General features: G+C 39.3%; 2 protein-coding genes across 2 annotated transcripts in view; one reads left to right on the top strand and one right to left on the bottom strand.

Moving 5' to 3' along the window:
- Window positions 1-23,439, top strand: part of RB1 (RB transcriptional corepressor 1) — a 77,900-nt gene that overhangs the window by 30,651 nt on the left and 23,810 nt on the right. The window lies entirely within an intron of this gene.
- On the bottom strand, window positions 15,000-16,833 carry LPAR6 (lysophosphatidic acid receptor 6). Its single transcript, XM_065858383.2, has one exon. The coding sequence runs from the start codon at window positions 16,177-16,179 to the stop codon at window positions 15,157-15,159; it is 1,023 nt and encodes a 340-aa protein (XP_065714455.1). The 5' UTR covers window positions 16,180-16,833; the 3' UTR covers window positions 15,000-15,156.

Here is a 23,439-nt window from a genome sequence, read left to right as displayed (position 1 = left end):
AAAATATTCTATTAATGCCACAAAACAGGAGACTGTAAAAACTGCACATTTTGACCAGAGACATAAAGTGACTGTTTAAGAACCTATCCTTTATCTTATAGTTCTAGGAAGTTTAAAAACCACAGTATCCTGTAGCTAATAGGACAGTTTAATCATGAAACAAGTTTTCTTTTCAGAGTAATCTCTTGTTTGATTTGACTATAACCTCAGAGTGAAAATTCAACTGTTTTGTAGTACGGGTGATACTTTACCAGGCTGTGGGGTTATAATCCTGGATTTGGGGAATGCTTTTGTGCCTGAGCAGCAAGAGCCCCATCCATGTTCAGGTTTTTGCTCAAGATGTGTGTGGAAGCAATCGTCGTGCTTCAAACTGAACCTGGTGAACTGCCTTGTGCTAGCCAGCCCTTGGCATTTTATTTTCTTTGCCAAATAGTCAGTGGGCACATGTCACGCAGCTCCCTGAATGTGCCCCAGTATGATGGTGACTTTTCCATTGTGGTAGCTGTGACTTGTGTCTCAACCCCATGCTCATCACTACAATGTTCTGTGCCCCAGGATTTTGGATGCTGTAACAGAATGTAAATTTTTCCCTCCGCAATGCTTTTGCGTGTGTGTTTGGTGTCTTCGGAAATGCATGTGGCCTTTCTGTTGCTGTATGAATTTCTTCATGGTTTTGCTTATCTTTCATTAAGACTGTCTGAAAGCACTTGAGGTCGAGAGCCTCTTACCAGAGCCTACAGAAACAGGGAAAATGAGGCAGTGTTTCAAGAGGCGGGTAGTATTTTAAGAAGCTTGTAGGCATATAAAAAGTGCTTATTTAAGAACTGTAACATTCAGAGGACAAAAGGCAGTGGTACAGATACCCAAGTTTGACTCTCTGCAAGCAAAAAGTGGCTCCTGCTACCTTCTGCAAACCAGTTTGAAGTCAACTTACTGATCAGCAATAAACCAGATCTACCAGTTTCTGCCCAGTAATTCAAGCCCTACGTGCAGATAATCTGATTTGGACTTGGGCTTGCAGACTGGAAAATGCAAAGCAATTTGTTATCAGAAGTTACAGGTGTAGTTGCAGGCTTTTTGTGAAACAAATTATAATGTCAATAACAAGCCCAGGATTATTTAAAGTCTTCTGAATGCTCTGTTTGAATGTATTTAATGTATTTCATATATCTTGAGTTGCCAGAGGTTTTATGTTTGGTATTGTTTTGGGGTGGCTTATATAGCTGATTTGAGTGTTAATAGAGTAGTTCAGCTACCCATAATGGAAAGGCTATGAGTTGCAAGCAGCAGAATGCACAGCAGTGGCTCAGGAGAGAAGTTGTGAAACTATCTGTGCCAAAGTGTCTTGCTCAGCCTCTTGGTCATCGCAGTGAAGGACCTGAGGCCTGTACATTGTAAGGCTGCACACAGAAACATAAGGCCACAAGTCCTCTAGTGCAGAAAATCCACCTCTGCCTCACATCTAAATACTGGCTGGTTTAGTCTGGAAGTGGAACCTATTAGCAACAGGAGCAAATGTTTCTGTGGCAAACTTGTGAGGTGGTTGAGGTCAGGTGTCCCAGGAAGCTTCAGCTAGTGAACAAAGGAGTGGTTTACCATAATCTTCTGCAGTTCTTACCTGGATATTGTCAGCATGTAATGGTGTACCAGTTTTACAAATATCTGCCTAAATAGCAGTTCCCACAAGAAGGGGTAGGCAATTAGAGAAGCATAGTTCATACTGGTAAATCTCTTGCCTCCAAATGTTTGATAAACGAGGAGGGAGAAGCCAGGTGACTACTGCTTAGTCATAATGAATATCTCACCACATGTGATTGCTTTTGGTTAATTTTAAACAGATTACCTGATAATCCAAAAAAAAAAAGGAACTCGAGATTCAAGTTTCTTAATATGGTTAGAGGAATCTTTTTTTTCCCTGAAAAGTGTTAAAATGAAGAAAAATGAAGAAAAGCATGGAATGAGTAAACTTTATGCAAAAAATTCTAGCTTGGTAAATAAGAACAGCAACATTTGAAAAATATTTATTTACAAATATCTGCATAATCCAACTCTGATTCCCCCAATTATTTCCCATGTACTTTTGCTTAGTTCTTACCTTCCTGGCCAGGTAGTACATTGCATTGTAAGGCTTGTCTGCTCTTTGGAAAGTCAGGTCTGTATTTATCCACTCTTTATTCATTCTCCTGAGTGCTTTAGGAAGAAGGATTTCTATATGAGATTTAACGAGACTGAGCAATTGAATATGAAATAACTTGAATTTATTGTAGTTTTACTTGTCATAGAGCTTTTGTGAGGAAAAACGCCTTGCATAATTTCTCTGAAGAAAAAGTCTTAAGTGCATCTGACCTTTTTCTGACTTCGGAAGCTGTATCAAATGAATGTGAATGATTCTGGTTTTTACTGGTATCTGAAGATAATACATCACTCCTTTGCTAGTCATTGTGAAGATGTTTATTGCTTTTGCATAGCTTGCTGATTGAGTCATCTGTACTTTATGAAGGAGGTGAAACTTTTCTAGGTCATCCTTTCTTTTAACAAAAAAGCATAGCCAGACAAAATAAAGGGTGGAAAAAAGTTGAAGGTTCTTCTCAATAAATCTTAATTTTGAAAAGGGGCAAGTGTCCATACTGACTTAATCACATGGAAAGTACTTACTTTCTTTAAAACTTTATTGAATCCAAAGGCAGAAACCCCATTTTTCAACTCAAATGTTCTTTACCAGTGAGGTTATGATGCTTCCAGATGCAGATTATGTGGAGATCAGTTTAGAATGTGTTAATAATGCTGCATAATGTTTATTTGCAGAATAGAAATAAACTGTAGAATATTCCTTCTTTACTGCGGAACGTTTGTGTTTCATCTGCCTACAGTATTTTGGGCACTTTTAAAAATTTTATAACTTTAAATAAAGGCAACTGAAATTACTTTGACTGAAAAAATAAAGGTCCCTATAGCCATTGCTTCATTTTTATCATATTTATATAAATATGATATAAACCCTGGCATAGTTAAAATTTGGTTCCTATGAAAGGGATAGATTGTTACCTGCCAGCCTGGGAGATCATGCTTCACTTTTCCATAATTCCATCAAATTGATCTCTCCTGTGGCTTACCCAAAGTAGAAATTGTTTTGAGTATCTGAGATGATGGTTGTGTGAACAAATTCCAGGATCTCTGAATTTCCCTTAGAGAAGACATGGTAGCTGCCGTGTCACATAATTGACTAAAGTGTCGCTGCTTGCTGCAGTGCATTAGGAAGAAACAAGGTATAGCAGGTTCACAGTGCAATTCACGTAAAGTCTATCAATTTTCAGGCTGTTTTGAGAGTTGAAATATACCTGAAATATATTTGTTTCTGGGAACAGTGTGACTTTGGTGGTTGTGAGTGTTGGTTGGTTTGTTTGTTTGGGGTTTTTTTTCTATGTCATTCAAGAAAGTTAACACCTATGGAGTATCTATGTTTGTTATATGTATCTGCAAAGCAATCCAGTTGTATTTCCCTGCCTCTCAGCTTGTGTTCTTCTCATTAGCTGTGAGCAGGGAAGAGCAAGCAGGGTGTTCAGTTTCTTTCATACTGCTGCTTGGGAAATGTGCTTCCTGCAAATACCTTTTCACATGTATGGTAGGTAAAGAGTGCAGAGCGTACACATGTTCTAAATCATCACATTTGGCATATTTAAAATAGTTTGGGCCACGTTACAAAATACTTTTTCTGCAAGCCAGCCTTTGGTGGGCCAGAGGTGGGATGTGTCAAGGCCTTCTGCTCTCTCAGGCTTCAGTGACCCAGTGCTGGGGTAGTGAAAGGGTCTTGTTCTTCTGCACTGGAGGAGCTGCCAACCAGCCACAGCTGTGTCCAAAGCTCAGGTGATTCATACCAGCCCAATAAGGCAGGTTAGAGAAAGTAGCACAGCCACACTTTCCTGGTTAGCACTACAGATGGCAAAATGTTCTGTTGTTAACTTGTTAACTCATCTGCATGAGCACCTGGAGTCCAAAGGCTGTTCCTTGTAGGGCTGCAGTTTTAAAAGGCTACCTCCTAGCTTTTGCTGTTAACAGGGATGAGAGGCAGCTGTGTCGCCTTCCACAACCCCACAACGGCCCAGAACAGAATGGGAAGGTGCATTTTGGTGTCCTAAAGGGAGTTTCTTTGCAGTTTGATTTGGTCTGCTAGCTTCGACATTTTTTTTGGTGTTTATGTGTGAGGGGCAAACAGATGTGGAACTGAAGCAGTGCATTGCACTCCAGCTGTTGACACTGTAGGCTCCTTTGACTGTGGTCTTCTTTAATATTTGCTATCCTAATTGATGTTTTTATTTTTCAAAGGAAGAAGGAACACCAGTATAGATAGATGTTATTTAGAGATTTAAAGTGGTTCAGAGTTTTAAGGACTGATGGAAGATAAAGATGGCCCTACAAGGTTACTCTTTTAATGGTTAAAATATGATCATAAGTAGGCAAGTATACTTTCCTCTGTCTTTAACTCCTTCCATGTAGCATTGCCTAAACTGTGCTCCATAATACTTCTGCTTTGTCAGTTCCTTCTCTATGGCTTCTATTGTCAATTAAACATTTGCAGTGAAATCTACAGTGCTGGTTTATTGTTGATTTAACATAACTCAATATTTGCATTAAATATTTGTCAACTATGTAGTTAGTTTATACTCAGGTACCTCATCCCACACCAAAGACTTCAGTTGGTTTTAAATGATGCAGCTCACTGTGGCAGAAATACCTTCCTGAGGAAAGCCATGTATTCCCAAAGATTATGCTTTACTGAATTAATATGACAAACTCACTGAGCTGGAATAACAGCAGACCTACTTTGATTGTGCAGTAAGGTTGAAAAATATGAAATGGGTGTGCTTTAGATTTGCCTAAAAAGTGTTAGACAAATACAGGTCAGGATAAAGCTCTAAGAAATTACAGGTAAGCAAGTATTCCTTAGTATTTTGTGTAGTACAAGCTTAACTATGCAGCCTCCTAGTGTTTGTACAAGTACACAGTTATTGTGGTACTCACTATACTGGAGTGCTTAGAGCCTGTTTCCTTGGATGCAGTGTACAATTTCAAATTAGGTTTCTCTGCTCCTTGTATGGAGGAATTGAGCATCTAGGAATGGGAGTTAGTATATTTGCTTGTGATACGTATGCTTCTCAGTGGTGTTTTCTTTTAGGTTTATGCCTGAAGTCCTGCTCCTCTTCTGGAGGTGGATGCCTACATGCAGTTTGAAGTCCTCTCTTGGATTCTGATGTCCTAAGTAATTCCTTTTAAAAGTGGAAGAAGTAGGAATGGTCATACTGTCAACATTTCATACAATAGGTTACTAGATAAATTGTTTACTTCTGTATTAGCAAAATGACCCTAAAACGTTGTTGGCAGGTGGGTTGGACTAGGTGATCTGAGCCTGCCCCCAACCCTTCCAATCCCAGCTGTTCTGTGATAGGCAGCCAAGTAAGGCCAGGACGCAAGGACTGGATATTGGGGCTGTGTCTGTACTGCTAGCCTCAAAGAGACAGTAGTTTGGGCTTGAGTATTGCCCACAGCCATCAGTGGTGTTCTGGCAGTAACATGTTTCCTGGCATGTTCTGGCATTTGTCAGCACTCCTCTGGGCAACGCCTGGGCAAGATTTGGGGCATGATGCAGCTCAGGGACTATCTTCAACTGCTGGCGTGGATTAGAAGTGGAGAAAGCTTAGCTGCGTGGGTGCGAGCTGTGCTTTGCCGCTTGCCCTCAAGGCTTTAGGACAGGCCAGGGCTCGTTGTGTTAACAACTGCAGATGTAGTCATGGGTTCACCGATGAGTGACTTCAGCACTGGCAAGTGAGTCAAGTGTTCTGCTGTCTCTCCTCCAGACCCCAGTAGTCGTGTGTCTTTCTGCACAGCACATGGTTTCTCTTAGAAAAGCTAGTGTATGTCAGGCATACTCCTTTCATGCCTTCTAAATTTTGCTTTTCCCTAGATATAGGAATATCTAATTTGTGAATGAGGGGCAGCCTTAGGCACAGAAAACTGCTTGGCTTATCCAGAATGGCAGTGTTTGCAGACAGGCTCACTGGCAGGATGCACGAACCACCTACAGAACTTCAGTGGTGCAAAGACAGGTACCTCAGGAACTGCAGGCATCACATTGCTCTTGCAGACATCACCCATCTCCTGTGATCCTCTGGAGTTTAGGCACCTGGTATCCTGCCTTGGTGTGGAGACTGCTATGGATGATTATTTTAAATGTGGAGTTTTCTAGGCTTTTTTTTTTTTTACAAGGCAAAATTGTGCTAAGGGTCACCAAGATATGTGATTTCATGTGTTCATTGTGCTCCTTTCAAACAAGTTATGTTAGGAGAATACAGCTTTAACCTTAAAGAAGGAACTGAGAATTGATTTGAGGTTTTCTGTCTGTACATACTAAATATATTTCTGCTTGCATCATGATTGTGTTCTAGAAGCATATGTGATGAGAGAGGTCACCACCACTGCTGCTTGGCATGATAGTGCTAAAGGACCATACTGGTTCTGCTGCATATGCTTTATTTTTCTTTTTTTTAAGGTCATTAATAAGCTCTGACATTTCAGTTGTCACAGCTGCGGCTAGAAAGCCTTCTGTGATTTTTGCCTTTAATCATACAAGGCACATTCTTAGAAGTCTGTAAGATGGTTGCTTTCTGAGTATCTGTGAATATACCATATAGTGAATATATGGTAAATATATAGTAAATATGTTTATCTGCTTTTTTAGTTTGAGCATATGCATATATACATGCACGCACTTTTTAATAAATACATAAATATGTTAGAGTGTCTCTCCCATGCCTTTCAGTACTCCTGAAGAGTTTCCTTTTATAGAAATCATGCTGTGCTTTTTGAGGCTTGAAACTTTTATCTGCCTTAATAGCTAAAGGCAAATTGAACAACCAGGAAGAATACCCAATGATAGTCTTCACTGTCTGCACCATCACTTTGAAAATCTTCCCTGCTACTCCTATTTATTGTGAAGATGACTCAAGTTGTTATTCATACTTGGGTGTTACCATCCGAGCAAATCCTCTGGGCTACTGGAAGAGAAACTAGAACACTTAAAGCCCAGGCCCTGTGTTTCCTGCTTTTGTCTGTCTTGGCAATGTGTTCACTTCTTGGTACACACTAAGTGTACAAAATACTCACTAGGGCTGGAAGATATTGGTTATGTTAGCACAGTATTAATGGATTTATCCGTTGCAGGTATACCAAGCCAGCCCAACCCTTAAGATGCTATTTTGATTCAAGTACAAACACGACCAAAGGGATTACCTAAGACACAAGCAACTATGTAGAGTTTTCAATCTGTGAAACCTGGATGCCATTCTTGATTAAGGATTTAAGTTTTGCTCTGCTTCATCTACTGCCCCTCTTATTAGGGGGATGCTAATCCTGCACTATTATACTTCTATAACTTAGGTATTTGGGCTCCCTCTATACTTGAGACAGAGCTGCACTTCCAGAAAGCAATTCATTCTATTTATCTTCAACAAGTATTTTACAATGGGATTATTCACTTTCTGAAGGTCCCTCTTTCCACCGACTGTAGAGAGCATCTGTCTCAATGACAAACCTAAACCAGATGTATAATGTTTGTCTGGGGTTAGTGGAAGTGAATCATGATGCCTTATATTAGTCTTTGTGACTACGTTTCCCCCTTTCGGTGTTAAGGGGTCATTAACAAGAGGTAGCTATTTAATTATGCCTAGTTTTGCTTTAGGTGGCCACTTATGCTATATATCTCATCCATAGTCCTGTTGTGGTTTCTGTTTGTGTGGAGGTCATGTACTGTTACCAGGGTGGCTGCAGAAGCATAGGATGTCTTGATCTCTCAGATTTACAGCTGTCACAGAGAGCCAGGCTTTATAGCCTGTGCTCGGTGGAGCTTGCAGCTCTCTTGGTGCAGTATAAAGATAACTACACTGGTCCCAACTACAGAGTTAGCCACAGAAATAAGACCTAGTGAACAGGATATACTTTTAGTCTTCTTTCTTTCTTAAGGTTGTCCTGATGGTTAGTAGAACTTTAACAAAAATAATAAAATAGTTTTCTGGGAATACTTGATATTTCAAGTTGATTTTTTATACTGTCCAATGTTTTGGTGGTCATACCACAGCTATAGGACTCTCATTTTAGTCCTGCCTGGTTTCTAGGTAGTTTGGACTTCAGCTTCTCATCCTGTAGCATTGCAATATCTGCATTGCAGATACTTTGTAAGAATGCTGAAAAGAGCCTATGAGGGAAAAGTATATTAAAATTCAGGGAGATATGCTTTAGTTTTGTGACATCTTGCTGAATTGGGTCAGATTTGATGAGGCTTTCTCCTTAAAGACAAATAATGCTTGGGTTAAGTTCTGCAGCCATATCCCTGCTACTTCTTCATTGGATGGGATTATGTTCTCTAACTTTGTAGTTCTGTAAATCTTTGTAGTGAAACAAAACTGGTAAATGAAGTTTTGTGGGTTTTTTTTTTCCTCTTTTTATCTGAGTCACAATCCTGAATAACTGTCATAAGCTTTATTGCTCTTTATATCCTTATTGCTGTGCTATTTGAGTCATTTTATAGTTAACTTTTCTTCGGAAGATAGAGTTAGCTTCTGTTCGGAAGCAAAGGAAGTGCCAAACATTCGCTGTGGATTTTTTTTTTTTAACCAGCTATATGCTGCTCAATTTTCAAGCTCCTAAGGTTATAACAATATCTTGTCAAACTCAGACTGCCAGATTATATGTCATTGGAAGTGAGGTTTTTGTCCCTCTGCTTGCTTCATTTTCTTCTAAGTCATTGCATGCATAAATGCATGGGTTTTTTTCTCTTGTCACTGGTGGTTTGTTGTTGTTGTTGGCCAAAGAAGTGCTTTTGTACCTGATTTTATATTGTATAAATGTATGGCATTTCAGTTATACATTTGTATCAGGTTACAGTACATTTCCAGTAATATAAAGTCCTTGGCACGGATGAGGAACCCTCTGTTTACAGCTGTTGAGCAGGCGTAGTGTTCACCATCCTCCAGAAAGGTAATAATCCCTCTGGGTTTTGGTGAAGCTCTTCATTTGGGCTGGGTTTGCTGATCAGAACAGGTTAGGTGCAGGCTGGTAAGTGTCTCTGGTACAGCTGAACATGGTGCCACCAACATCTGGACCGCTGTGCCTGGTGTTCTCCTGAACCCCTGAGCTTCAGGCTTACCCAGTTAGGCTGTACTTAGTCCGAACTTGGCTTGGGTAAGTACCTGAACTGTCAACACTCTGTCCTTCCCGTTCAGCTTGCCCAGAACAAACCCTGTGCCTGTTGTACCTTCCAGCAGCTCAGAGGAACTCTCAGATGTCACATGGACAGAGATGAAATGGCTGCTAACTTGTTGTTTTAGGGCTTAACCACCCACAGGAGCATGTGAAACCCAATACGAGCATGCAGAATAAATGGTAAAGTTTCTTTCAGGCATAAAAAGTGTTAAATACCTGTAGTAAATAAGTAGTCAAAGAGACTTTGGATTTTGTTTCATAGGCAGATATTTTGGTGCTTGCTTCATTATCTGTATTTTCAAATTTTTGCCATGTTTTGCTATAGACTTAACAAATTTCTTTAGTAGAAAAATATCTGCAATGCTGTAGGTACTTCCTTCGTTATGTCATAAAAGCAAAGTATTATTGCAGATGCTTCCAGCTTTAGACAAGTGTAATTCTTGGTGCTGTGATTAATGGTAAATCTTTCGGAATCCAGCATCACTCCTTAGTGATCAGTTTTTTCAGTTTTTACTGCATCAATAGTTGCTTGTATAAAGTGCTCACCAGTGCAGACTTCCAAAAATTAATAGATCAAATGTTGTATAGTTTTGCAGAAAGTTGAAGACTTGCAACTAATGTGTACAATTGACTTCCTTTCATAAAGCAGCAATGTTTGCAGAATTCATGTGAAAAGCAGTAGAGTTAACGTAGCCACAGCTGTTTTCATGTGAGATAGACTTAATATTATTCCCAATGTATGGCTTTAATTTCAGGTGCCTCCTGTTACTGTTACTTAAGAATGGTTTTCTTTAAGGCAGCAACTCCCTGTTTAAAAAAGGTGGAGTTAGGGCAAAACTTAAAGCTATGTGTATGGAAAAGTGTTCTTTCATCTCTTCATAAAAAGACAGGAACTTCTTTTTAGAGGCCTTCCTTTGTTGTTGTTTGTGGTTTGATTCTCATGTTTAAACTGTAGACAACTTACCCCTGCTTAGTGCAGGACAGTTGTTAGTTCTGTTGTAACTAGAGTGAATGGACTGCTTGTTAAATAGAAAAAATATTTTAAAATCTCAATTTTCAGTTCTGGAATTTTTAGTCTTCCAACCAAACGATAGGTTTTATAGAAGACAAGATGCGTGCAGCGTTCTTTCTGTTTGCTTTAATTTTGTGATAAGTTCAGTTTTCTTACAGGAAAAACTGGGCTTGCTTTATAAGCAGTTGTATAACAGGAACTGGATGGGGTGGGGAGGTGATAAATGTGAAAGGCTACAGATTGCTTCAGTGTCAAAGCAGTATCAGAGGATTTGAACAAAGTTCTCCATCCAGCTTCTTGCAGAAGTATTAGACTGCGCAAGGATGGCTTTCTGAATTTGCATTAATCCTAAATGAGTTCTATTGAGTACGTTCTAAAAATGTATTCAGTAACTGTCAGGTGTATTTATACGATTTTTGCACCACTCTGATAATGAGATAACAAATGCAGTCCAGACATTTACAACTTCTATATTTAGGATCATTTTGATTTACAATTTACCTTAGCTTTTGAAATGTATCCTCTTTCATTTTGTCAGTGATGCTCAAATGCCAGTAACCTTAAGGTATAAATGATAATAGTCTAGCAAAAAGGGAACTTGTCAGGATTTACAGGTCTGCCCAGGTGCAAGAACCTTAGTATTACATTTACTGCTGGAAAAGTATGAACAAGTTGCTCTTCATTGATAAAACTCCTAGAAAATAACTTGGAGGAATAAATAATGATAGAGGATACTATGCTCAAGTGGGATTTTCAAAATTATCAGTCTTGGTGAACCTCGCTGGGTTTGCTGTAATTTTAGCTGGGTTCTTTATGTAATTCTGAAAAATCTCATCTTTGGCAAGGAGGCTGGTTGAAATTACAAATGACAGTCACTTTCTCATTTGCTAGAGATGATGGAAGGCTGTATCATCAGGAGTGATATGGAGAGGCTGAATGGCAATCAAGTGCTCCAAAAGAGAGGAGGAGGCAGTAACAAAAGTAATGAATCTAAAACAAAAAGGGGTTGGTGTTGGGGGGCAGGAGAGAGAATTTGCCTTTTTTTTAGCTTTTATTTTTCCCCCACAAATGCTAACTCACTAATGCAGAATGTTGTGGATGTTAGAAAGCTTACACAAGTTCAAAGGGAGGCAGCACAAACTCACAGAGGAAGAAATTTTAGCGTTGCTGAACACACAAACGCATCTGATCTGGAAACTTCCAAGATAAACTGGTGAGTTGGGACAGCGTTTGGAGGAGGGAGAGCCCTGTACCCCTCCTGCTGTTATCTCCTTCCTCAGGCATCCAGCCTTGGCCACTGTTGGAGGCCAAATTGTAGATTAGCTGAATACCCAGGGTCTGACCCAGTACAACCACTCGTATCTTCCACCTGATCTCTCAAACTCTTTTCAGATCTTTACATTTCTGTGACTGAGGTTGCTTGCTTAGGAAATAAAAGTTTGGAGGTTGAGTCCAGTTGAGGATTTCTTACCTGCGTTAAGTATCTTCTTTTTAAGCACTTTAAGATGGAAAATATAAAGTAGTATTTGACTTGGTATTGGTATTTCCTTAAATGTCAAAGACGTATACTAAGTGAAACAAATTTCGACTTGTATTCTGTTCCTGAAAGAGCCAGAAATTAAAATTTCAAGCCCAACTTAAAACGTATAAAATGGGAAATTTTTTGCTTTTAAATAATGGTATGTTGAAGTAAATTAGAGATGTTGACAGCCTGTTTCTTCTTCCTTGTTGTTCAGAACTGCTCTTTAATTGTCTAGTTATCAATGGCTGCCTACCTTGGTTTAGATCAAAAAAATGCTTGGAGTCCACTAAATCTTCACTACTTTTATTTTTATGGCAAGTGTGCAGTATCTGCGCTCTGTAGGTGAAGAACCCAGACTACAAAGAACAAATTTGTAAGTTTTGATCCTAAAACTGAATGCCAACCCCCCCTACATAGGCATATGAGTAAAAGTGATGTACCTTTAGGAAACACTGGATGCACCACATTTAGGAGCTCTGACAACATAAGCCTTTTTAATTTGAGATGCCTAGGCATGACTTAAGAGAATAACTCCTCATCTAAATTTAAATTTTGGCATAAGCTCTTACCAGAGAGACAGAAGAGTTGGTATCAAAGGCAGAAGCAGAGGAAAGGAGTGTGGCTGTTCAGGAATGTACCAGTGAAAACATTGCTCCATCCACAGCTCTCCAGGATAATCTTGGTGCAGGACTGGAAGCGGAGGAGAAAATCTCATCCAGTCCTGAATAGCTGGGAGCTTGACTTTATATCAGCTTGTTGTGGGAGGTACAGTTCACTCCCCCTCCTCTGAATCAGTCAGGGAATTTCTTAAGTAATGGTCAGATTATCTAAGTGACAGATGTTGCTTTTTTGACTGTGTTCTTGTTTTGTTTTGGGGTGTGGTTGGTTGTTGTGGTGGTTTTTGTTGCTGTTTGTTTTTTGTTGTTTTGCCTTTTTTTCACCCTCTGTGGAAAGATTGAAATATGTTTAATAATAAAAAATATAGTCTTCCTCACACAGTTTTGAGGTATCTGTTAGGTGGTGGGAAAGCTATCGTGCTGTGTTGCACTGCACGGTCTCAAAAAGCAGAAGCTACTACCCTGCCAAAAGAGCTACTCTTCATGTTTCCCAAGGCTTTTTGAGGTAATACACCAAAGAAGATTTGGCTTAAAAGGGAGTACCCATACATGAGACTTTATCTGCTTGTTCTGCTTTTAAGTCAGTGATTTTTTGTCTCTCCCGCCCTGCAGTTTCACAATCTCAGGAGGAGCAGCTTCTCTTTACCAGGGTGAGGCTGCAGGGTGTTTGCTGCTGTAATGCAGAAGCGTCACTGGACAAGTTGTCACTCAACCGAGTAACAGCTTTGCCAAGTTTGGGAAGAGTTGTAGTCCAGAAACACAGCCCAGCAGCAACATTAGGGGCTTTCGTCCCAATCTTTTTGGAAAGAGTCTAATATTAAACAGGCTCTTTAGAGAGAGATGCATTGAGACATTAGAGATGCGTATCTAGCTTTTGAATTTTGGATTTGTCAGTGACATACGGAAAACATGCACAGAACTACTCATTATGGGCTTTTTGTGCGTTATTCTGCAGTTGGATACAAATCAGAGTTCAGGATTCCTAGTGAAGATAACTGACTATTTTCAGATATTACGCAGACGTTTGTCTATGCATCTTTGTAGCTTAGCTCATACTATTTGATTTTTTTTTCATAAGCTGTGTGGAGAAGGATTTATAATGTTAGGTTTAAAATTCAATCAACATTATTTTCTAGTAGTCTTTGAGTAACTCAGTTTTCCAGTAGTAGTAATGTACAATTGATTTACAACAATTAAGCAAAAGCTTTGCAAAGGGAAGTAAACTCAATGAGATAAGTTATCATTTATTCTGACAGCTCAATATGCTTTTTCTCCAAAATTGATTCACACGTTTGTATACTGCCCTGAAGTAAAAATGCCTCAATGCTGTATCTCTGCAACAGACTGCCCAAACTCTAAAGTGCAAATTAATTTTAACTATGTTTTATTTTTGTCGCTGTTTTGGGGGAGGAAAAACCACCACTTGCTATTTACTTTTACCTTTACGTATTTATTTAATTTTACAGCAATGTTAAATTAATTTTGAGGAAAATGTACAAAATGTTCTAGTAGCTGAGAAACATACATAGCAGGATGTTTTAAAGCACTTGTCAATATATTCCTGTTTGTAACAGTAATATACACAGATTTCTCCGTTGACATAACTTTTACTTTTTGAAGTGTCTAATTTAATTTTGCCAGCACGTAGACCTGAGTAATTTATTTTCTTGCAAACTTTATAAAGTATAAAAATAACATTTGAAATTTTAAATGCTTATGTTAAAAATATTTATAGGACACAAAGACTGAGGGGAATTTTCACTCTAAAAATTACTGTTGTCTTGAATTTTGTTATGGGTCACCAAATAGTTTCCTAGAAGAAATACTTGGTTTGATGCTCATTTCTAGTTAGCAACAGTCATGTTTTTCTAAGAAACTACTACCTTGAGATTGAATTACCTTATTCGGAGGATGTTATTTTGTTCAAAAGATGTGTTGAATGGAAGAACCTCTCACAAAAGTGCTAAATAAAGTGGTACTGTACCTAAAGCACTAACTTCAGTCATCAGAGGTTATTTTGTTATAATTACACAGACATCTGAGACAGAGGTGAGAAGAAAAACCAGTTTGTCTGAGTTGTTTCCTGATGCCCTGAACTACCAGAATATTTAACTGCTTTGTGGGGGCCAGGCTTGTGGAGAGAGCATATTTTTTATCAGATAAACCTGGGAGAAATTAAATTCTTGTAGCCCGCTGATTGAAGCCTCCTGTGAACATGATGGTCCCTAAGAAGGAGGGTGGAGAAGATAGTGAAGAGGAAACTCGGGAGCAGACACAGTAGCTGAAGTGCTAAGATCAATACGGTGCAGTTTTCCTCAGCAACTGCATCCTGCTCTGTAAACCAGGTAGTTTCACTCCCATCCTCAGTCACTTGGAAACCTCTATTCTTAAAACATAAGGAAAAAAAATTAGCAACTGTTTTAACTTCAGAAAAAAACCCCACCTACTGTTTCATTTCTTTCTGACTTGACAGTCAGTCTTCGGACTTTGGTTAACCTAATCCGAAACCAAAAGCACATTTCTAACATACAACCTGTCAAAACAGACATTTGACATAAATTCTTAAAATTTTCTGTGTACTATTATGCTTATTATTTTCTGTGTACTATTATGCTTAACACTTTTACAGTCTTAAAACAAACTTTTCTGATGTGAAGGAAGTGTAACATTTACATATCAGCATATATTTTCACAGCTGAAGAAATGTGCAGGCTTCTAATTCCAGCTTAGTCCCAGTAGTCTCGTAATACAGTTCATATTGTAGAGTCACTGTCAGATATTTTCATTTTTATGGTCTGAAGGCTGTGCTGAATGAAGTTTTCTGAAACTGGTCTTTCGGAGAATCTGACATCCCGTGTTCTAGTGGACCGGTTCTTTTTTATCGAATTTTGAATTGTATCCGATGTGAAGTAATAGACTATAGGGTCAAAACAGCAGTTTGAAACGGCGATGCACAGAGTGACAGGGTACATAGTCCTGACTGCAGTGACCACTGAACAATTAATCCAGGTCTGTGTTCTCATAAGAGAGTAAAGTATTAAGGTAACATTATAAGGCACAAAGCAGAAGCAGAATATCACTAAATGGACAAAAATCATTTTGAGTACCTTTTTCTTGCTTAACTTATTCCGACTTAATGTAAGTGGTTTATTCAAGGTCCGTAAGACCATAGTAGAGCAGGTCACGTTCAAGATGAGCGGAATGAAGAACCCAACTGTTTCAATGAAGATAACAATCCGGGATAGGTAGGTTTTCCATGTGTCCTCTGAAAAGTTTTCAAAACAGGTTCTCTGTTCAGTATTATTACGGCGGTTTGTAGACTGGAAAAAGCTGGCTGGTGTGCTGCCTGCTAACACGGTTATCCACACTGCAGCGCAGACAATTTTTGCGTTCCTTTTGGTTCGGAGAGTCTTAGATCGAAAGGGGTGCACTATAGCTAAAAAGCGATCTACGCTTATGCAGGTCAGAAATAAAATGCTCCCGTACATATTTGTGTAAAAGAGGGTGACAGAAATCTTGCAAAGAATGTCTCCAAATGGCCAGTTTCTTGCCACAAAGTAATAAATCCTGAAGGGTAATGTAAACACAAAAAGCAGATCCGATATTGCTAAATTAAGCATGTAAGTTGTAGTCTCATTTTGCACTTTTAATGTGCAAGTAAAAATGTAGATAGCAACACAGTTTGCTATGAGGCCAAGGACAAAAACCATACTAAAGATACACCCATATAAAGTATATTTAAAGGAGTCCTCTGTGGAACAATTAGAGCTTACCATTATAATGGTATATTTAAAATTCCTGTGATTTGGAGGTTTCCCTGGTATTTTTATTGCAACTTTGTTTTAAATCCCAGAAGAACTTGCAGATGTATTTGAACTGTATGCTTTGGTAAGTTTGTGACACCGTAAAGCTTCAGAGAGGAAACACAAGCTCTGTAGAGGGGGAGTCCATCTCCAGCAGTGATCACCAGGTCATTCTTCTCTTCCAAGTGCTGTTTGTAATCACATAGCCAGTCTTTGAGAATCAAAAAACATATTTGTGGCAGATGAGGTCATCCTGAAGCTTGCTCAGTTCCATTTTCCCCCCCAATTTGACGCAGCCGTTGTAAGAACTTTCCGCCTTATTCCTCGCTGCAGATCGTGATGGTGAAGTCATGTCCATCCAAATTTGCTGGGAACGCGTGCTTTAGAAAACGAGTTCCCGGACGCCTCGAAGTGTCGGCGCTTGCATTTCTCTCCCAGCTTGCTTTCTGTAAAACAAGCTTTTCAGCTCTTGGGAGAGCTTTTGGGCTGGCTCGCCCCGTGGGGCGGGAAGAGAGCTGTTTGCCAGGGCAGACACGAAATTCCAGAGCGTGTTTGTTCCTGCAGAGCACGGCAGCCGCTCGCCAGCCAGGCTCCTTCTGCAGAGGAGAGGAAAGAGCTGGGACGATTTGTAGCGTGACATCACAGGAAGAAGAGGTCGGACTCGCTGAAGAATGGTTTCAATTCCGTTTGTTTGCCTTCCCCTAATCTGATAATGTGTCTGCTGGGACTGTACCTTGCAGGCAGTGCAAATGGTCACCAGCAGCAGCCTCCGGTTAACTCTTTCTGTGCTCCCCGAAAGGTCCTTTGTCAATGTTGCAGAGTCCAAAAGCTTTATCGCAATGCCTTTTTCTTCAATTAGGAAATTTTTCAGTGTCTGAATAACCCTTGCGTCTTAAAATCCCTGTTTTTCTTTAGAGATACTACTCTTTGTGGGATTTTTTGTTTTATGTAGGATTGAGCTACTGTTACATTTTTTTTTAATAGATATCTTTGCTTGGGATAGATAACACGTTAACCACCAGAAATCAGCTTAGTTCTATCTTGATTCCCTCAATACACTGGTACAAACCTCAGGAGTGACAAAGTAACATTGATAGGTAATTAAATAATTTCACGAAATAATTACTGAAAGAGAGAGGCATGAAGATTGTGAACCTGTGGGTTGCTCTTGGATATTCCCAGGACTAAGATGTGTTGCAGTGGGAGGAGAAATTTTTAACTTGCTCCATATTAGAAATGATGTTCCAAGCTCTATTTCTAATCAGAAGGATGATTCTTTTTACCAAAAAAAAAAGCTTAAATTTTTAAAAATATTTGTAGTACAGAAAGCATTTTCTTCAAATATGAAAGCACAGAATTTATGTACCAAAGTAAGTACTGTGCTAAGCAATTCTTTCTGATAATATAGAGGGGTCCAGTTATCGTTCATACACAGAATACTCCCATTAGTCACTGATTAATGAAATGAAAACATGTCGTAACCAATTAAATTGTTAAGTAAATATAAAAAAAGCAGCTCTTATTGCCTTTAGGGGCAGATATGAGATAAATCTCAGTTTAGACAGACTCATTTATTTAGCAACAGCTTGGATAGACTCACTTCTGACATCAAAACCAGTCTATTTCTAAGTCTTAGAATAACAAATCTCTTCATATCTGGCTGGGTGGCATGGTTCTTTTGAACTAGATTTTAATCAGTTGTACCTAAGCAAGGCTCTGGGCAAAACCTTTCTAGTCTGCTGTAAAGGAGAGTAAATAATAGCACTTCACAGGCTTTTGGCATAGTTTCTTAATGTAAAGCATGTCAGACAATATTCAGGAACATGCAAAAATGGGTCTTGCTTATTTTATCTCTAGTTTTCTTGATAAGTTTCTTCTGTGAAACTTTCACCTTGATTTTGAGGTGAAATCAAGCAGTTTCACTTCAACAGGCTATAACCACAAGAAACCCTTTTGACTACTTTTAAATTCATACTTAACCATAAAGCGTAGTGTATTTTTCACTTCTAAGGTAACAAGAACTGCAAATGTGAGCTTGGCTGAATCTCTTATGTGTCCAATTTAACTTATGCCGTAGCATAAATTTGCCTTACCTGGCTTTCCTCATAAAAGCAGCTGTCACATGGTTAAATTTTACTACTCACGGCAGTTTTGCACAGTAAAAGGAGAGTTTTCTGGTGAGAGTCCATGAATTTTGCATGGGACCTTGAGAGCTCTGAGCTTGGTTTTCCTGGCCTGGCTGTGTCTGCACAGGAAAGCTGCATGGGGCAGGCTGAGTTACTGGAATGAAAATACCTCAAGTACAGAATTTGACGTCACGTGTCGAAACCTCAAGCAACATTTCAGGTTTAGAGAGAGAAACTAAATGAGTAGGTGCCTTTTATCAGTACCCATTTTTCTGTTTGGGCGAAGGTGTGGGTGCACAGAGGAAGGATGGTGGCGTCTGACCAGGGACACTGTCCATTTTACTGTGGTAAATGTGTTTCAGAGCAATCGAAAAGGTGCATCCTCATCCTTCAGTTCATCTGCCAGAGCCCCTGCCTCGTGGTGACCTGTGTTACGAACATGGGCACCACTCAAAGGTGTATTTTAGGGACTTGAGTATATGCTTCTGCTGTCTTTGGGACTTTCTCTTCCTCCTGCACCTTTTTGGTGCAGAACAGTATGTGCACTTTAAACTAATTGAAGACCTAATTGGTATTTGTGTGCTTCCAGAAATAGCATTCAGCTGCAGGGTTTCTCCACCTGCAGAAGAAAATTTGAAAACCCCAAGTTGACAGGTTTTCACTTAATGTCATGTTTTAGTGAGGAGGTGTATGCCTGAGCGGGCATTCTGACTCATTTGAGTATAAAAGCGTGAATGACAAAGGTGAATCGCTTACCCCTTTTCTTAAATCAGATGTGGCTGATAGTTGTCAAGCAGTGTTTTGGTTTATGTGAGCTTCTCTGAGCTGGAGAAGCTGCATTAGTGCACCACGAGCTGCAGGAAACAAGAGCCACCTCCGTCTGGCTTGGCTCCAGTGCGAGCTGTGGGGGAACTTCGTCTTGCTTGGATCGCGTTTCAAGATGCTGGGCTCTGTGCTGTCAGACTTGGAAAAGGTTTGTGTTATTATGGTTATTACGTGGTAATGACCTTGCTTACGCTCCTTCACCATGGGCAGATTTCCCTTTGGGGTGGGGAGGGAGGGCAGGCAGGAGGAAGCAGCTGCAGGGAGGGCCCTGAACACTGAGGGTTTTTTTTTCTCTAAAGGAAACGATGCTGCCACTGCAGGGAGATGTAAGTCTGTCTGCCTTTCTGTGTCAGAGGCGGGAATGAGTTTGGACCTGTCATTTGTTGGTAGTGTGAGATGAGCGAAGATTGCGTTTCCAACAGCAGCCTGCCCGTGGCTCTTGAGGAGGCATCGAAGGCAGAGTGAGCGTGGGCTCCTCAAGCTGAGAGCTGATGAGATGCTTCAAATCATCTCACTTCAGCAGTGAATGGATTTTGTACGCTCCTTCAGTCAGTTACCACTTAACTCTGCTTATATGAGTTTAGATATCTAGGACTCTTGACACCCTTGAGTGATCTTGGATTTGTGTGGCAAACCTATTTCAGTGTTGAACAGAGGGGCAGAAGAAGTCCTTATAACCCAAGCAGTGTACTGGCAGAGCGGCTGTAGGACTCTGTCACCACAGCTGCTGCTTCCTCCTACCCCCAGGTGTCACAGAGTTGGACACTTGCTCTCATTTAGGACACAGGGACAGGATCCCTTAAATTCACAACTCCAAGTTGAGTGGTGAAGAGTGAAATAAAGCAAGTACTGGAAGGTTTTTCCAGGCCTTTGGAGTTGTTTTCGCTGGTGGTGTGTGTTCCTCTGATGTTACCTGAGTCTTCAGTGCTGGAATCAAACAGAAGTTGTAGTCAAAGGTGAAATGAATTTTGAATTTGCCTTATGCACTGTGGTTAGCGTGGCACTGATGCTACTATTAAAAGCTCTTACTTTAGAGGAAAAAACCATTAATAACATTGTAATAAACTCTTACAATGCTTCCAAAGCCAGAGTACGCACTGTTAAATAAAGGTTCTCAGAGATGTACAAAAGGCTGGATGTAACTACATTATTCTGTAACTGATGTTACTGCTTTTAGAGGCACAACTGCATTTGTTCTCACTTTGGTTAACCAAACTTATGCAAAGAACTTGTGCTATCTGTCAGTGAAGACAAACCCTGGCAGGACTGTATTTTCTTTGCCCTGACTGTTGTTTTTTATCCAGTAATTTTCATGGGTTTTAGCATTTTTAGTCTATTTACTGGAGTTTCTCTTTGAGCATGTATATGTACAGGAAGGAATCTATTATGGTTGAGTGGTAGGGCTGGGAGCCAGGAGGTCTGTTCCTGGCTGTGCCACAGATTTTCTGTTCCAGTCCTGGCAAAGTTTTCTGTGACTTTGTGCTTTAGCTTCTCTCCGTTTAAGAGCTCATTTGCTTCCCCACTGGGATGCAAGGCCGTCTTAATTGTTAAATATCGTTTGAAGTCCTTGGATGGAGAACCCTCTATTAAATATGATCTTGAGATAATTGTAGTGGCTAGTGAATGTGATAAAAATGTAGGAAGATTAAAATGTTGTGCGTTTAGATTAGATTGCTGCCAAGCAAAAAGATCTATTAAAAGACTTCGCTTGATTCAACTCTGTAAGTCCACCTATGGAGACAGTGTCAAGTAGTTAGCATACACAAAATTGCCTTTTTCCCCCCTTAAAAATTTTCAAGTGTAGTGCACAAGTCTTCAAATGAGCATTAAAAGATTTATGGTGAACAGACTGTTTTTATCTATCCAGACTAATCCTGCGTGACTTGCATAGCCAGTTAGAGACTCCATATCAGGAAACTTGTTAGCTTAACGCAAATGAAACAATATGTACAAATTACAAGTAAAAATTAAAAGAAAACTGAAAATGTTTTCCTTTTAAAGTCTGACTGACCTTCCAGAACCAGGTTTCCTGATTAGTTTTTGTTTTACTAGCGATGTCCTAAAACATAGCTGCCAAAAATCTTTCAAGTATTCAAAAAAAAAAAGGCAAGAGATACTAAAGTAGTTGGGCTGTAAGTTTGTTAGGTTCTCTAAGCTAAAATAATTTCTCTATGTGTGTAATTGCTTAAAAAAGGAAAAGGAAGCTCACAATAACAGGAGAGTTCTTAATTCCTGTGCATTTGAAATGCTTCTCTTTTTCTCTTTAGAATTGTTTCTTTCCTTTATAGGAAACACAACTGTTCCTCTCCTGCCTCCAGAAAGAAGAAACAATTTTTCTCCTTTTGTATAAATTCAGGCTGCTAGAGTCCCCTTTTTTTTTTCCCTCAGCAATTGAATTCTAGGAGAGGATGACTTTTTAAACCCAAATATATGTATAGCAATTTTGCAGTCTGTCTAAATAACTTGAGCACAATGGATTGCTTTGGTTCTTTGTTCGTAAAGGTATGTGCAACGAATATGACAATCATACTTTAAGAAATGCCACTTTTATTCAGTTTCTAGTGCTGAAACACATATTAACAGTATTTTTTGTATGTCTGTCTGTGAATAAGCTGTCTTTTTGAACCACTTCAGTTAGTTACATGAAGTCCCTTCCATGCTATTTCCTATACAGTCCATTATATACCTGGTATTGTAAAGATTAGCAGCCTACAGAGAATGTCTTTACTTTAGGAATATTATGTAAAAATTGATATAGGCAGAAAGGAAAAACAACATGTGCACATTGATAATTTTAAGCAACTAAGAGGCAAATAAGTATATTCTGTTGCTTTCCTACCTGGAGCCATCTTCTTTGAAGTGGAATTTTGGATCTAAAGTGCCGCTGTTGGGACTGTTCAGTCATTGCAGTATCCCTTAGTGTAATAGAATCCTTCAAAATACTTGCAAGTTTGCATGAGGCTTTCTAAATACTCTAATTTATGGGGCATCTTTTTAACCGAAAGAGAAAATGGGAGAATCTTAAACATTCCTTTGAAATTATTTTTCTTGTTTCATTTTGATTTTGCATAAAAGCTTTTTGGAGCAGGGTTTTGGGGAAAGTTTCCCATGCACAGCGGCAGAGAAAAGTGCAGAACTGCATCCTGGAGTTTGTCATACCAGTTCTGAGATTTTTAGAATATTTCATTTCAGAAAATATCATGTGTGTCCTCTGCGTACATTTTAGAGCTTGTATTTAGTTTGTTGTCCACAATAGTTGAGACAGAAAATAAGGGATTAGTTTTTTTAAAGCACAAAACTGCAAGTTTGAAAAGTATTTTTTGTGAAAGCACCGACAGAAATGTGCAGTGTCTAATGGTAAAAGAAGCTTTATCTCAAAGGTCCAGTTAATGCTAATGAACATGTTAGGCTTACCTGGAGTTATGTAAATGGTATCATAGAATATGCAGATTGGTTGTTTGCATTGTAAATACACTTGAGCAGTTACAGCACCATTTTAGGCCACTAACGGATGACTGATAAATATTTGCAGGAAGTTATGTTTTTTGTGCAACTCATGAAAAGTCTCAGCAGCAGTTTTTGCTTATATTCTCAGGTGTTTTGATGTGCAAATAGATTTTCCTGAGAATGTGATTATAAATGTATCCAGAGGGAACAAGCAGTCATTGAATAAGAGATTGTCAACATGTGCATTTATTATCTGATATATTTTAAAAGGTGGCCCCCACCTCCCTCCCACATACGCAGCAACAGCAGGTGAGAAATGCCTCATGTACGTAGCCCTCCCCTGCAGCCTCAACTTTGAATTCTTCATTTTCTGTAGTTAGGGACAGTGTATGTGTGGTAAGGGCTGCTGATTTAAGCTTCTGACCCTTTACATAGTCTCACTTTAACAGAGAAATTACTCTGCACAAAGAACAAAATCACCATTTCTGTTGCGTCTTTTGAGTAATTTAATTACCCCACTTGGCAAGATAGGAGACTCTTTAAAGATAATTGAAAATGGTTTTGCTGCAATGTGGTACAGTATTTCTCAGAGGCCCTATGGTATATGTAGTAGATATTGTACAGATGTTTCCTAGGGACAGTGACATGGAGAGCTGGCAGTTTAAAACAGCCATCCAGATACATCCTGAAGTGATATGCAGAGTTAAACTTCTTTATGTATACTGCAGTGTATTCCACAGAGAAGAGGCAGCATGGTATATATGAGATGTTAGAGGATTACGAATGCAAGTGAACCTAGTTGATCTTAACAGTAGGCTAGTGAGGTTAGATAATG

This window comes from Patagioenas fasciata, chromosome 1 (genome assembly GCF_037038585.1).
Source record: "Patagioenas fasciata isolate bPatFas1 chromosome 1, bPatFas1.hap1, whole genome shotgun sequence".
NCBI lineage: Eukaryota > Metazoa > Chordata > Aves > Columbiformes > Columbidae > Patagioenas > Patagioenas fasciata.
Note: the sequence above shows the minus strand (reverse complement) of the source record. Positions and strands in the feature narration are given on the sequence as shown.